The 15,729-nt window shown below is 37.5% G+C and overlaps 2 protein-coding genes across 2 annotated transcripts; both read right to left on the bottom strand.

Moving 5' to 3' along the window:
- ccr9a (chemokine (C-C motif) receptor 9a) lies at nt 1–5,115 on the bottom strand. Its single transcript, XM_079875587.1, has 3 exons — nt 1,734–5,115; nt 1,418–1,485; nt 1–1,153 (listed from the first exon to the last, which is right to left on the bottom strand). The coding sequence occupies exons 2-3, from the start codon at nt 1,469–1,471 to the stop codon at nt 104–106; spliced, it is 1,104 nt and encodes a 367-aa protein (XP_079731713.1). The 5' UTR covers nt 1,472–1,485; nt 1,734–5,115; the 3' UTR covers nt 1–103.
- Nucleotides 5,116–5,205: 90 nt separating this feature from the next.
- LOC307161079 (thread biopolymer filament subunit gamma) lies at nt 5,206–13,238 on the bottom strand. Its single transcript, XM_079875581.1, has 9 exons — nt 12,067–13,238; nt 11,882–11,942; nt 11,681–11,776; nt 10,983–11,162; nt 10,763–10,888; nt 9,341–9,561; nt 8,732–8,769; nt 5,495–5,527; nt 5,206–5,355 (listed from the first exon to the last, which is right to left on the bottom strand). Exons 1-9 carry the CDS (start codon nt 12,705–12,707, stop codon nt 5,312–5,314), a joined length of 1,440 nt encoding a protein of 479 aa, XP_079731707.1. The 5' UTR covers nt 12,708–13,238; the 3' UTR covers nt 5,206–5,311.
- Nucleotides 13,239–15,729: the final 2,491 nt, after the last annotated feature.

Raw genomic sequence — 15,729 nt, 5'->3', positions numbered from 1 at the left:
TTCTGGAACCTCGAACTTCTGTTTTGAGAATCAGATGCCAAGCACCTGCAGCAAAACAGAAGCTTTTGCTAAGCAAGCCTCACTGAGAGTGATCTGACCCTGTTCACAATGACAGCGCATTGGTGGTGTCTGTGTCCGACATAACAGATGGGCGGGGATGGCTTCCCAACAACGCCTTGGAGTTCTTCGGGGTTGGACAACAGCCAAGGTTTCGGAAAATTCGAATCACATCTTTTCGGAAACGCACTCCAACGAAGGCGTAAAGCAACGGGTTTAGGCAGCTGTGCATGTAGGCGAGGCTCTTCAGAACTTGGCCGGCGATGTCAAAGCGCTGGACCTCTTCGCAGTTTGTAATTGTCATATTGGCTGCCTGAGTGGCTTCCAAGACCAGCATGCCATTGTACGGGAGCTGAGAGATAACAAACACCGCCACAATTGCCATGATGACCCGCAGGGCCTTGTGCTTCTGGAAGTTTCTCGTCTTGAGCAAGGTGCGGATGATGTTGGTATAGCAGAAGATCATCACTATGAGAGGGATGCAAAAGCCCATGCAGATCTGGAGAACCAGGACCAGTATTTTAGTACGGTTGTTTTCATTGTTCCAGTAGACCATGGTGCAAAAGTGATTGTCCTCGTCATCTTGTTTCGAACGGGCAAAGAGAAACTCTGGAATGGACAACAAGGCCGCCAGGATCCAGACTAACACACAAATGAGCTTGCTGTACAAGAGACGAACCCTCTTGGAGTTTTGCGCCTGGGCAGTCTTTACGATTACAATGTAGCGGTCGACGCTGATGCAGGTAAGTAGAAACATGCTGCTGAAGAAGTTGATTTTGTAAATGGCAGAGACGATTTTGCAGAGAGCCGAGCCAAAGGTCCAGCCGTTGAAGGAATCGGCGGCCCAGAAGGGCAGAGTGCAGAGGAAGAACATATCTGCCAGAGCCAGGTTCAGTAGATAAACGTCCGTCATTGACTTCAAGCGGTTTGTGAAGTGTGTGTATATCCAGACCACCAGAAAGTTGCCAATGGCTCCCAGAATGACAATTATCCAATAGAAAGCAGGTTCGTAGTAGCTTCGAAACTGTCGCACCGCCGATCTGTCACACACCCCATCCTCATAATCACTCATAGTTGTGGAAGATTCACCATAATCCTGTGAAATATAGCAAAGCATGTGTCTTACTTAGCTTTTAGTTTATTAACCCCGATAATGTGCATTTTAACAACACTTTGTTGACGTTAAAGTTGCAGACAAACACCAGTCATCATTTTTTGTATATTTTACTGAGATGATGTAAAGCACATTGGTCAACATGTGTTGTTTTAATAGTGCTATATACAAATAAAAGTGAGATTGACATAATGAGACATAGAGTTGTCAGCATGCACTTAATGTAAATATTCAGATATCACTTACATATTCTGACGTCATATTGTCAGTGAATGCCGTCACAAGCTCGGTTATGTTCATCGTTGATCTCTGTTCTTAAAAAAGTAAAAAAATAAATAAATAATGTTTTTAATTAAATATAAAAAAACCTCATTAACAAAGATTCACTTATATTTCACTTAAGTACACTAAATATTAAATTCACAAATATCCACAACCAAAAAAAAGAGTGCATATCATTATTAATCAGTCTTTTGAATTTGGTCTGTTTATGAAATTAAGCATTAGCAACCTGTTCCTTTACATACTCTAAAAACTCTAATGATGTATAGGTAGTACTTACTTTACTATCTTGGAGAAAAAAGGGACTAGTAATAGAGATGAGCTGCTGTCTGCTGCCTTCCCGATCACTATGATCACTTTCACGTTGTTTTTGGCGCCGTCTGGAAAACGTCTGTTTTGCAGAAGCTTTTAAGGTCTGAGGTTTAACCACAGTGACGCACAAGAACTCAAGAACTCTTTTGACACTTTTTTTTTTCTCCCTCTCTTAGAATCACCTTCTAACACAACAGCCAGGTATGAAATGTTTATTTATGAGCCCATTTTATACATAGAGCAACATTAAAGAGAAAACTGTTTTGTTTTTATTTGATCATTTTTGGACATGCCTCAAAAACCATAATTACTGAGTTTTAGATTGGCTGCACTTGTTTACTCACAGTGTGTGAAAATGCTCCCCAATATCACAACTTATGCACAGCATCATGCAGTGTTATCTGTGGTGCAACACGCAAAGGACTAAAATGTGTTTTACAGTCATGCTCAACAAAAAAAGATAAATGGCACCTCTACCAACATCTTAACCAACTTTTCTGACTGTGAATGAAGAGTGAATGCCTTGCCTTACGCATGCCATATGTATACTGGACATCCAGGAAAGAATGTTGACACTTCGGATCAATCATTTCTATTATTATGCATCTTGATTAATTTAAAAGTAGGTATTAGTAGTCTTGGTATTGTCATGATTGCCATGAAATAAAAAAGAAAACAAGGAAGAACTGGAACTGTATTATCTTCCCTTTTTCACTGTTTTCTAAGGTTTGTTTGTCACTGTGTTCAGTCACATTGACATGACATGACCGGATCCAGAATTTTATCAACACAAGTAAAACACTAATCATTCGCTAGCTGATGAATTAGAGCAATAGCATACACAGCAACTTCTTTACCAACAATTTACGCAATACAGATGATACGTCAACACTTCTGATCCTGGCTATCGATAACGTTTAAAGTTTTATCATAAATAAGCTTTCATTTGCATTTTTTTACATGCCATCATTGCATGTATGGTTCCTTACTTAAGTGAGAATCTTCGTGCCCCAGACATCCTGTTTACCATTAAAACTGTCACCCAGACATTTATTACAATTATTTTTTTATGCACTATTATGCCATATCCTGTTTCAAAGGACAAATTTCCTCTTTCTCACACGTCAGACACTACTGCATGAAATATTTAATTTCATATAACAAGTGTTAATAAACAACCGTGATGCTTAACATAGATATGCAAGATAGTTTTTTTTTAGGTCATGCTGTTAGACGGCTTCTCAAAACAAGTAGTTTTGGGTTATCTTGGATCTGTTGTTGCCATTGCTGAATGCAATACTGAATACTGACATGATTGACAGTGACAAGATCAAAAACATGTTCTGTGTTGGTATAAACTATTTCTGTGCGAAAATGTGTTGGATATATTCATTTAAAGTGCAAACAACACTCTCAGAAAAAAAGTATACAAATTATACCTTCAGCTTGCCACTGGGGCAGTACCATTAAAAGGACAACTTTGTACCTCATGTAGCACCTCTAAGGTAATAATATGCACCTTTTATGGGTAAAAAAGGGCTTTTAAGGGGACTACCCCAGTTACAAGCTGTTGTACCCCTAAAGGTAAGATTTTTGCTAAATGTTTTTGAGAGAGAAGGTGTACGTCACAAGAGCAAGCGGTGATAGACCTTCATGCTCTGTGTCTATAATTATACCCTGCAGTGGCCTCCATAGATGACATTTACGCAAGCCAACCATAAACTGTTCCTCTTTCTTTGCAGTTTCCAGTGACCAGGTCAAACAAAAAAACATATGCACACACACATGCACTTTTAATCTGAGTTTTAGACCTTCCTCAAACTGTGGTTTGTGGCCTGATTAAAACTCAAAAAACTGAGGAGGTAGCATGTGATTCATGTTAGACTGCCTCCAAAACCCTTTCAATGTTAGCACTGCTAAAAAAAGAGCTAACTTTTACAGATTCCTTATCTGTAGGTTATTTCACTAAACTGAGGACTGTTATAAGTGTAACTAGCAAAAAGCTGATGCAATGCACGTCTTGCTTTAAATCAGTGTAAACTGACGTGAAAGTCAGTTGATTTAGGTGCTTACCCTCGTGGTACGTCAGTTTGCATGACAAACCTGCATAACATAGCAACGGTTGTGGCGCTGAGAGATGAGGACAAATGTCATTTAGTACCTTGTACTACTGAGAACATTCTGCGGTGAGCATTTGCACGACATGCTAAGACCACAAGGTTATATAGAGGAACAAAGCACAGATAATGCATCTCATACACCCCCACAAAACTTTAACTCTGAGTGTGTAGGGTTTATTAATTCACTTTGCCGAAACCAAAAAAATGCATTTTAATACTATTATGTGATAAGGCTAGAAATATTTCAGGTTGTTAGCTGGATGCTAACCTGTAGCTGCAATGCTTGTTTAGTTTTAGTCACTCACTCTTTTTGTTAACTCGCTGCTCTAAAGTAAGGTTGAATTGATGTGTACATCTATTTGGGTTTGTTTGTTTGAGTGCCTATGTTTCCATTATACCCTTCTCAGTCACATGATGTTTTGAATAGTGTCATGAGCCCTGTGGTATCACAGTGGTAAAGTGATAAATTAAAATAGAAAAAAGTGAGAAAAACAAATGACATGAGCGTGATTTCACAAAGCGTGACTTCCTCAATTTTTCGTCAGAGCAACATGAGATCTTCTAACAACAACCTTCTGAGAGAAAGCATAAAAGATTCTGAGGGAAGTTTATAGCATCATTGTGTCTAAAGAAGATAAGAGTATAGTTAATTTTGAAGATTTAAATCCACATGAAAAATATCACCAAATCTATTTTCTAAATGTGTGCTATAGATCTTATTGTGAACAATTAATCTGTGTTTAACAATTAATTAATTTCCTTCTTTTTTTTAAAAAAAATTCGTAATGTTTAATCAAAAGGTTATAACTGGACCTTCCAATGAAAATGACAGACTTCTCTCTGGTGATACCCAATGTATTGTGTTAATATAAGGGATTTTTCCGTATTGACTCTTCACAGGTGTTTGTTTACATTGTGTTGTGTTTTAGGGCTAAATGAAATGTATTGTGTAATTCCGTGTACTTTTGGGTTGTAACTCACTGAAGCATTACTAACTTTTTACTTTTTTTCAATAGCATTACCAACCAATTCGAGACCCTGTACTATGTATTTGACTCAGTTATGTAAATTAAGGTGCTTTTGTTGTATTTCATATTTACTTGTTCAAGTTTGATACTGTCACCCTAATTGGGATGTTCTTTCATTCAAAGAACAAATGTAGTTTGTACGTACTTGTTGTCAATCTGGCATTAATTTTGAGCAAGTAACTGTGCAAATAAATACAATTACACAATTTTTCATGAGAATTTTTTGCAGTAAACTAATGATATTGAATGCCTTTTACATATTATATTGAGAAAAACGAAACACCTATAGATTTAATCATAAATGCAGCTTTATTGAAGAAACAGCGAATGACACTCCACACTTTGGGCCAGGGGTCTGCATTCATCAAGACTGCATTGACTGAAGGGCCTCCCAGAATTCAAGAGGATTCAGTATCATCTGCATCAGAGATGACTGATGTCTCTGTGTAAGAAAGATGAGGAAAGTCTTGTTGATGACTGGTAAAAACAGTAAAGTCACATGGCGAATGCAAGGGCAGCTCATGGACAGCACAAATAAAAGTTGACTTCAAATCAAACAGTGGAAGTGATTGCGCACATACCTGTAATAATTTCTTTGACCTTTATTTGACCAGCTGTTGGTAGAAAAAAGGGACAATGGAATAAAGGCACACACAGTAATAAACAGAGAGAGAAAGGGACAAGGGATGAGCACTATTAAAGCTACACTGTGTGATTTTTACCCCCATCTAGCGGTGAAATTGTATATGACTACCCAGTGAATATTAGTTTCTGTTCCTCTCAATTCCGAGGGCGTTTTAACTCCTACGGTGGCCGTATTATTCCAAGATTAACATGGCTTCCAGTTATCGACTTCGTCCATGACAATAATAAACAATACGTCTAAAATGAATAAAACTACAGGACAGATGTCAGGAGGTAAACGTCACCCTTGGAATCGGCTATCCCAGCATAATCAGATTAGGCTAACGTTACAATGTGTACAAAGTAAAAGCAATTAAAAATAACTAAAATTTACAGTGTCCTTTTTTTTATATAGCTTAAAAAATTGCGCCTTTAAAACTATTCATTTCCTGTGATCCGTCGCAGCACAGATTTATGTTACAAGGTAAACAATACTTTTTCACCATTGACGCGAGGATGAAGTTATACTAGAGGTCGTTCTGGCGTTATGCACAACCATGCTATGGTTAGACAAGCAACTATAAAACTTCGAATTTACACAAATGAATTACAACAGGCTGAATTACCTGTAGAGAAGAAAGCAGGCAACCTCGGCGTCCGTTTTAAAATCTTTTCTCCTCATGAGCTCTTTCCATCTGGGAAAAGTTACTCCAATATTGACTATGGTCTTGCTGATTTGCCTGTCGCGTTGACGTTTTAATTCTCTCTTTCAAATGTGAGTACGCACGCGCACACACACACACGCACGCACGCACACACACCACACTATCTTTCAAATCTGCCGGCACTCGCGAGCTCGCGAGTAATCTCCCCCTCGCATTCGTCACGGTGTCACTGAGTGAAAAACGCAAAAGGCGAAGCTTGAATTTACAGGCATGTCCCTCTTTGGCTAATGTAGTTTCAAGATGGAGGGGCAACATGGCGACCGGCATTCGAACCCCTCACCCGTATGTACTTTCAATGGCAGATTATAAACTTAAGAGAATACTTTATTACTTGAAAGAAGTAAATATACATTAATGAGCACATATATTTTTGAAAGAACTAAGTGTTTTTTGCTAAGAATCAACTAAAAAAGTTACACAGTGTAGCTTTAATTGGCTGAAGTATTTGTCAACATTCATAAACCTGAAGCAGTTTCTGTCCTACACTGCCTTTGCATGTTAGAGTAAAACTTGCCTGTCAGGATGTATCTAGTTTGTATGTCCTTTGGGGCAGGGTTATGAGGGGAGTCCTGGGGGGTGCTGGTGTGGGGCAAAGCCCTCCCTACAGGATGGAAAAGCGCAGATGAGAAAGCGCCCCCCCCCCCCCCCCCTCCCCATGCCCCTGGACTTTTCTTTTCAATAAAAATGCCTATCATCACAACTACAGTGCTATGCATAAGTTTAGACACCCATTCTAAAGTTGACTAAAAAGAGGAATAAAAAATCATCTTTTGGAAATTGAACTTAATGCATTAATTAAAAAAATGAGGAAAAATCCAACCTTTAAGGACACCAATTTTCTTTGTGAATGAATGATGTATCGTAAATAAATAAATGTTCTTCCTTAAAATACAGGGTGCATAAGTTTGGACACCCCTATGTTAAATTCCCATAGAGGCAGGCAGATTTTTATTTGTAAAGGCCAGTTACTTCATGGATCCAGGATACTATGCATCCTGATAAAGTTCCCTTGGCCTTTGGAATTAAAATAGCCCCACATCATCACATAGCCTTCACCATACCTAGAGATTGGCATGGAGTACTTTCCATAAGATCATCTCTCAATGCAAATCAAACCAGCTATTAGGCTAACTGAAACAAAACCATGCCAATCTCTAGGTATGGTGAAGGCTATGTGATGATGTGGGGCTATTTTAATTCCAAAGGCCGAGGGAACTTTATCAGGATGCATAGTATCCTGGATCCATGAAGTAACTGGCCTTTAAAAATAAAAATATGCCTGCCTCTATGGGAATTTAACATAGGGGTGTCCAGACTTATGCACCCTGTATTTTAAGGAAGAACATTTATTTATTTACGATACATCATTCATTCACAAAGAAAATTGGTGTCCTTAAAGGTTGGATTTTTCCAAAATTTTTTAATTAATGCATTAAGTTCAATTTCCAAAAGATGATTTTTTATTCCTCTTTTTAGTCAACTTTAGCATGGGTGTCTAAACTTATGCATAGCACTGTATTTACATTTTATCTACATGTTATGGGTGAATATGCTGTTTTCCTCATAATTCCATTTGCTGAACAAGTGAAAGCCATTAAGTCAACAACCTGTGTCACTTTATCATGTGCATGAAAAGTTAAAACAGAATGATCATCCTATCCACTTTGTGAAATCAACGACAATTTGCATCGCTGTAGGGGTGTGTAGTAGGGATAGTTAACAAAGAAAAATTAAAATTCCGCCAATCATAAGTCATAAGAGTTTCCTTTTTCCATGGAACACCTAAGTGATTTTTTCAAGAATATGTTGACCACTCGTGAATGAGGACTGGGGCTGTCATGCGCTCATATGACTTGATATCATGAAATAATTCTTTTGATAATCCTTTTACATCAACTGGATTCCAGTGCACAAACCTATCTAAATGATTCACTCACAAATCGGACAGATCCGGTTCTCACTAAAGCAATGATGCTGTTAACAGCTCATTTGAAGATTAGCAGTAAAGTACCAACGGAAATTTTACTCAAAATGTGTGTTTACTATTACACAGAAGAAAAAACGTCATAAGGGTTTGGGATGACATGAGGGTGTGTAAAGGATGACAGAATTTTGAAACTTTGAAATCTATCTCTCTCTTATCTCAGATTGCAAGGAGATCTTTGTGTGTCATCTTCATCATCAAATTCACACTCATACGTATACTAACATTCTGTTGGTTTGAGCAGTCATGCAATGCGTATGCTGATGTAAATATAACAGTTTTGTTAACAGTAACCAAGCAAACACTCAATAAGATTCAACCGTCTGACCACATAAGTTTTCTAAGGTAGTCAGGAAACTCCCTGATGACTTTCCCTAATGCTTCTGATATCATTGTTGCTATTGGTCCTTGTGATTTGTTAAACTTACATAAACATGTGGTTTCCATTTACTCAAAGACATTGAAACTACAAAGGCAGCTCTCACCTGAAAAAGTGTAGGATGACTCTGTGAACTCAGGCATCCTGAAAGTTAAACAGTATGAATGAAAAAAAGAAAGAAAGAAAATGTAGCAAACAATGCAATCTCTATTTTACTTGACATACTAGTTTTAGAATTGTCCTGTGTTATGCTAACACTTTCCAATTTATTTATGATACCAATCAAGCAACTACACAGAATATTTGTATTTTGAAAACGTCATACCACAGACCATCACATTAAAATAAACTAGTGAAGGCAAAAAGGTGAGTATGGTGGAAAAAACTTGACATAAAATAGACACTTTCCTTGATCTGCACATATATGTAAATTTTAACCTAAGATCCTGGGGCCAGTTGCATAAGCTTGGCCTCTATGTTAAGACTATGTCAGTTAATAACTTACTAGTACAATTAGCAGCTATACAAGAGGTAATCACTCAGGTTCAGATTAGACCAAACTACCTTTTTATGTAACTTCAAAAAGTTGGGACCGATCTTGGAAGAAAAAAATTAGGTTACTAACTTTTAAGACTAGTCTAAGATGTTTATGCAACCGGCCACACTGACGTCCATGTTATATGTCAACTAGCCATATGATTATGACAATATTTACTTGAAGTCGTCTCCTTCCAGTAGCTTTCTGTAGGTGGAGATCTCAACATCCAGGGCGAGTTTGATGTCCAGCAGCTCTTGGTAGGCCAGGATCTGTTTGTGAAGGTCTGTTTTAGCCAACTCTATGGCTGATGTGAGGCTAGCAATCTGTGCCTGATACTCAGCAACACCCACACTAGACTGAGCCTGGGCTTCTGCTAAACTCTGCTCCAGAGACATGTTCTGAAAAGATAAACACAAACCAATGTTCTTCTTTATAGATGGCTGTCATGATATGTTATGTTTCAAAGACTAAAGGCCTATTCACAAGAATGATATAAGCGTCCGGACGATAACATTTTGTTTATTATATGTGCCTGCTGCAGTTTTGTTGTCTGCCACTTTAAATGCTCAAACTCTTTAAAGCAGGATAGATTCTAATTGGCTGTATGGATTTTAGCTAGAATGGATCAGCTGGAGAAAAAAAAAGCTCTGAAAGTGATTCCAATGATATCTTTCCTCTGTGTTGTTATTGATATAATTATGTGTGGACTCTACTATTTTCATAGAAGTAGAACCATTATTAAAATTTGTTATCAGTATAGTTATCGTCCTTGGTGTGTGTGTGGGCGGGTGGGTGGGTGTGTGTGTGTGTGGGGGGGGGGGGGATCCACTTCTCACTATTAACTAACTATTAACTTAAACTTTTGCCTCAATAAACTCATAATTGCTGCTTATTATAAGTTAGTAAGGTAGTTTTTAAGTTTAGGTATTGGGTAGGATTAAGAGATGTATAATATGGTCATACAGAATAAGATGCTTTATAAGTACTAATAAACAGCCGATATCCTAGTAATATGCATACTAATAAGCAACTAGATAATAGTGAGAATTGGACCCTAAACTAAAGTGTTACCTTTTTTTTATAAAGTGGTTTCATTGTCTTTTCATAGAATAATTGTCCAACTTTACCATACAGTAAACCAAAAACACCTAATTCATCAGCACTATGATATCTCATGTTCTCAGACATCGAATTTATTGTAAATGATGTCATAAAACTCTTGAAACGTCTGCGTTGTTTAGAAAACTGCCACTTTTGCAGCAGTGCAACTTCACTTGTGGCATTGGGGCTTTTGCTCCCAATTCAAAACGGCTGAGATCAATAAACCACTTCCTATGTAATCTGTTTCCTGTCTCAGACAGCTGTGATTTATTCAAGAGATGTTTTTAATATGCTGAGAACCTGCGCTGAAGCGTTTCACACTGCTGACGAACATTGTTTCTCAAGGGACCTGCCACTGTTGAGCGCTTTTACCACCTGAACAGTCCTAAAAATACCTTCCTCGTGTTTAAGTTGATTAAACTGCACTTCATTTCATTGCTGTCAAAAGTGCCTTGATTTGGCCAACATTACACATACTTTAGTAAGTCTAACACTTACTGCGGCCACAAGCCCTTGCAGCTCTAAATTCAGTGTCTGCAGCTCTTTCCTGGCAACTGTGATTTCTACTTTGGTCGATGACACGGCTTCGGTGTTTTTGGCATTGGTCGTCTGCATCTCATCCATCTAGATTCATAAGTAGAGAGTATAAGAGCTATTAGTTGGAATGCCAAAAATTATCGAAACATTCAGACAATGTGAGCACTTCTTGTGTGCAGACCCTGAGTTTGTAATAAGCCTCAGCCTCCTCTCTGTGTTGCTGCACAGATTTATCATATTCCATTCGCATCTTGTTGAGTGCTTCAGAGATGTCAAAGGACTTCCCGGTGTCTACTTCAATCATTGAGACTGAAGTGTCCATTGTTGTTGTGCCCAGTTTAGATTGCAAAGATGACAATTCCTAAAGTGATAGACATAACACACAGAGAGAAATTAATAAAAAGAAAGAAATACATACATGTATTTAGCTTGGATGCATTAAATTAACTCTTACATTTTTACAAAACATTTAAAAAATGCCGTTCTTTCAAACTTTCTATTCATTAAAAGAATCCTGAAAAAAATGTATCATGGTTTCCACAAAAAATAGTCAGCACTGTTGTCAACACTGATAATAATAAGAAATGTTTCTTGAGCAACAAATCAGCATTTTAGAATGATTTATGAAGGATCATGTGACATTGAAGACTGGAGTAATATGCTAAAAAATTCACAGTTACAAAATTTCTCCATATTAGTGTTTTTACTGTATTTTTGATCAAATAAATTTAGTCTTGGTGATCATTATTTTATTATATTATAAGTGAAAACAATAAAATAATATAAATATATCTGCTTTTTTTATATGTGCAAAATTTCACATTATCTTAATTACTCCTTGCATGTATGCATTTCAGATTTTAATTGACGGAAATGTACCTCCTCTTGTGTTTTGCTGACAAAGTCCAGTTCATTTTTCAGGCTGGAGAATTTGGCATCCAAATCGATTCTTAAGTCGGAGGCCAATTCAATGTCCTGAAAAGGGATACAGGCATTTGTGGTCAAAGTTTTGTCTACGAACAACAAATTAAACAGATCGTTTTTAGTATACATTATGTTACTGGATGTCATCCTGCTCACCTTTTTCATGGCAGCAATATCAGACTCAAGCTGAAACTTCACTCCTTGTTCAAAGTCAAGCCTTAGTGAAAATCCAAAAAAAGAACAATGTTATTTATTGACAATATGCTGTATAATTTCAAGTGTTTGAATAACATTTTAAGAAAAAGAAAAAAACTATGCCATTGAAAAAAGGAAACACTCACTTAGCCTTCAGTTCATGGGCAGTTCCACGGACATTGTCCAACTCAATCTCCAGTTTGACAGTGTCGATGGTGAGAGTTTCCAATGTGCTGCGATACTCGCTCAGCTGGGCCTCATACTCCACCGTGGCAGTCACGGATGACTCTTGGGACACATCCGTCCCCCCAGTCAGCTGGGACAGCTTGGCCTCCAGAGCTGCGTTCTCATGCTGTAGCGCCCGTACTTTGGCCATGTATGTGGAAAAGCGGTCATTGAGCCCAGAGAGTGTGTGCTTTTCAGCTGCTCTGGAAAGCGTTGGGGCCAAGGCAGAGCCTGATGCTGGACCGGAGGCGAGTGCGGCGCCTGCACCGAGTCCTCCTGCAGCAACGGCGCGACCCATAGCGAATGCAGGACTGGCAAACAGTGCACCACCACCACCACCTCCCAGTGCCAATCCTGCACCACCTCCAGCACCTCCACCAAGGCCAAGACCAAGGCCAAGACCTCCACCGGCTCCAAAGCCCAGTCCTCCTCCCAGGCCAAGAGCTCCACCTAAGCCAGCACCACCTCCTAGCCCTAGACCCAATCTTGCTCCACTACTTGCACCAAGACCTCCGTATCCCCCAGACATCCTGGAAGAGCCGAAAGAAACAGACAAAGCCATGGTGAATAGCTATGGATGAGTGCTGAAGGATCAGAGTCTGAAATGAGCAGGGAGTGCAGGCAGGGCGAGAGACTAATGCTCGCCGTTTAAATACACTTAAGGGAGGGAGGGCAGTGCAAAAAGAGACACTCTGTTGAGAAAGAATAAGCTGTAACTTGTCTCAGTGGCAAGGTATGGCGTCGGTTGTCTGTTAAACCTAAAAATATTCTCACCTGCAGGCATATTTTCCTTCAAGGATGGGACTTCAATCTAAATGCTGAGTTTGCAGTGACAACTAAAAGATGAATATCACCCTTAAATCTCACCCACCAAATTTTGAAATGGCCTTATTCTCTTTTGGAGAATCACTAAACTAAAATGCAAAAACAATGACTGTTTCCAAACAGGTTTCCCAAACTTTTATAATCTGCTGTATTTGCTTACTATAATAGAAATACTATAATAGTACATAGTCTTAAATACTCTTCATTAGGAAATATTCTGAGCTGTGACGTCAAAGGCAACAGACAGGGGAAATTACTTAAATATAATTCAATTAAAATGATAAAAAAATATATACAATCAAATATACAATTTTATGCTTTTAAGAGCCCTCCAAATAGAATCAGGCACTGGTAAAACATCTACTTTACTATAACAGAATAGTACAGCTGCTTGCATGTATATTTAATTAAATTTATTCAGATTACATTGCTACTTTAGACCGGTCAATGGTTCTTTTTAGAACCCACACACTACCAGACTTTCACGGTGTTCCGAACACAACAAACTCCCACAGAAGCATGAACCTTGCATGAAAAATGAAAACAATATGTGTTCTAAAATTGGCTCAATATATCAAACATGTTTGATCCACTGACTGGATGGAATCATAGTCTGAAGCTAAAAGGTCTGAGCACATCATACACTATGCAATTTTCTGTGAATTTTGTAAGCTCCAGCCTTTATGCAATTATTATCACAGATCTCTTACATAAGGTCAGTGCTTGGTATCAGTGACATTAATAAAATGTGAAATCTGCTTAGTCTTGAAAGTCTATGCTATGCTCAAGGGCAGACTCTACTGATAGGTTTGTGCCTGTTCTGATGGCAGGTGAAGCATACCTTCACTCATTTAGCAAATTCAAGGCATGCCCATGGCATCTCAGCTGCCACATCTGTGATTCATGTTAGAGCAATTAATTTTAGAAACCTTTATCGTATGAAGAGAAAGGCCAAGACAACTCAATTATTGTGAAAATGTGAAAATTAAATAATTCAATACTAGATTATGATCCCTGGATGCAGACACAGAATCAGACGTGAATATCAATGTAATGTATAATACAATTATTAACAATAATCCCTTCAACAATAAATGATGTAAGGGAAGGGGAAATCACACCCTGTTGTTCTGATCAGAAGAGGAATTGTCTGCTGTTCAGTGGAAAGCAATGTGACTATTTTTTTATATATATATAAATCCCAGAACAGTCTAAAGTGCACTATGCACTTCTCCCAGGGTTATTTAGAATAGGAAGAGGTTTTATTCCATTACTGATTATTCTGACACTTGGGGTTTATTGCAAGGGACAAACTTATAGGTTAGGTTAAACCTTCTTGATTTACATAACAGTACATTTATTCATAATGCAGAAATAACTAGTAGAACTCTGGTGACGAACTTGGCTGGAAGTAAAAAAGTACATCAAAATGTATGTGGTGTATCTTATTGGTTCAAAAGGCCCCTTTGAGCAAGAGCTCTTTGCTCTGAGAAACAATTGCAAAACCAAAGTTGAATCTGGGTTTCATACTAAAATGTTTGAGTTTCTTTCAAAATGTATTTTCAGTTTCAGTATAGGGCCTGAAAGCCCCTGAATTTACATACATGTCTTCAAACAAAACGGCAAGACAGACAGATAGACAGGCAGACAGAGAGATGGATAGACAGATAGACGGATACACTGTTAGACATTAAAAGGGTTTTTTACAGTAGTGTTGCCAGTAAGTTACTGTAATTAAGATTTACAGTACCATTAGCATATTTCAGTTTTACAGTAATGGCACTGTAATTGTGTTTTACAGTGGATTACTGTAAAATCCAAGCTAATCAGTACACTACTGTAATTATTTTTATTTGTTCTAAATATAAATTAGATTTCATAATTTTGATATAGAAATCAATTAGACAAAATTATTACAAAATACCTTCTTTTTTTTTCTTTCTTTTTTTTTAACATTTCATATCACAAAATAAACAGTCTGCCAATGCTGGAAATGTTGTGTTACATTTTTACACATTAATGGGTGAATTTAGGGACAACGTTTTTTGTGTTAATTTTAACTAATTCATTGTGTTAACGATTTTAATAAATATGTCAGAAAGGTTAGCACAAAGATGTGTAAACGTGTTAAATTAACACATTATGTGCTGCCCTTCACTGCACACATTGTTAAAAAACATCCATAAAACCCTAAAGAAAACATTAGCATTTGACAAAATGAATGTAGAGTCATTGGTTGTTTAGCTTATAATGAAATATCAACCCTAAAACTGCAGAATATAAATTCTTCATTTTTAAGCTGTCAAAAAGGAAATGTCTAACACACTACAAAACACAGTTCTTTTCACAATACATGACACATAAACCCACCTTCAAAATAATTTCACTTATTTCCAAAAAATGTGTTGGATTCATGTACACTGGTGGTGGCCAAAAGAAGTATGTAAGTATCTTAATGTTTTTGAAAGAAGTCTCTTCGATGCTCAAGAAACATATTATTAATGTCTGTCTACTCCTCCATCTTTTTCACAGCAAAGGAGTAAAAGTCATCATCACTTTCTTTAAAAAGCCAACACAATGTTTTTGTCCACCTTTGCGAATAAATGAACTTCTCCAAAGATTGGTTCCTGTTTAGAACTTGACTGACAACATCAGAATGTTCCCTGGAAATTCCATATTAGTTTAAAATTATTTTTAACCTCCTTTTTTCACATTTTTATTATTATTTTTACTATAACTTAAGAATATATATTTTGTCA

This window comes from Squalius cephalus (genome assembly GCF_949319135.1).
Source record: "Squalius cephalus genome assembly, chromosome: 7".
Classification (NCBI taxonomy): Eukaryota; Metazoa; Chordata; class Actinopteri; order Cypriniformes; family Leuciscidae; genus Squalius; species Squalius cephalus.
This window is presented reverse-complemented; position numbering and strand designations above follow the sequence as displayed.

Excerpts from the sequence above, each read along its gene's own strand:
- ccr9a (XM_079875587.1), bottom strand. The coding sequence starts at position 1,471 with ATGAACATAACCGAGCTTGTGACGGCATTCACTGACAATATGACGTCA. Across the intron at positions 1,154-1,417 it reads ACAATATGACGTCAGAATAT|GATTATGGTGAATCTTCCAC; the intron begins GTAAGTGATATC and ends TATATTTCACAG.
- LOC307161079 (XM_079875581.1), bottom strand. The coding sequence starts at position 12,707 with ATGGCTTTGTCTGTTTCTTTCGGCTCTTCCAGGATGTCTGGGGGATAC. Across the intron at positions 5,528-8,731 it reads GTCATCCTACACTTTTTCAG|CTGGTCAAATAAAGGTCAAA; the intron begins GTGAGAGCTGCC and ends TTCTACCAACAG. Across the intron at positions 5,356-5,494 it reads GGTCAAAGAAATTATTACAG|AGACATCAGTCATCTCTGAT; the intron begins GTATGTGCGCAA and ends TTTCTTACACAG.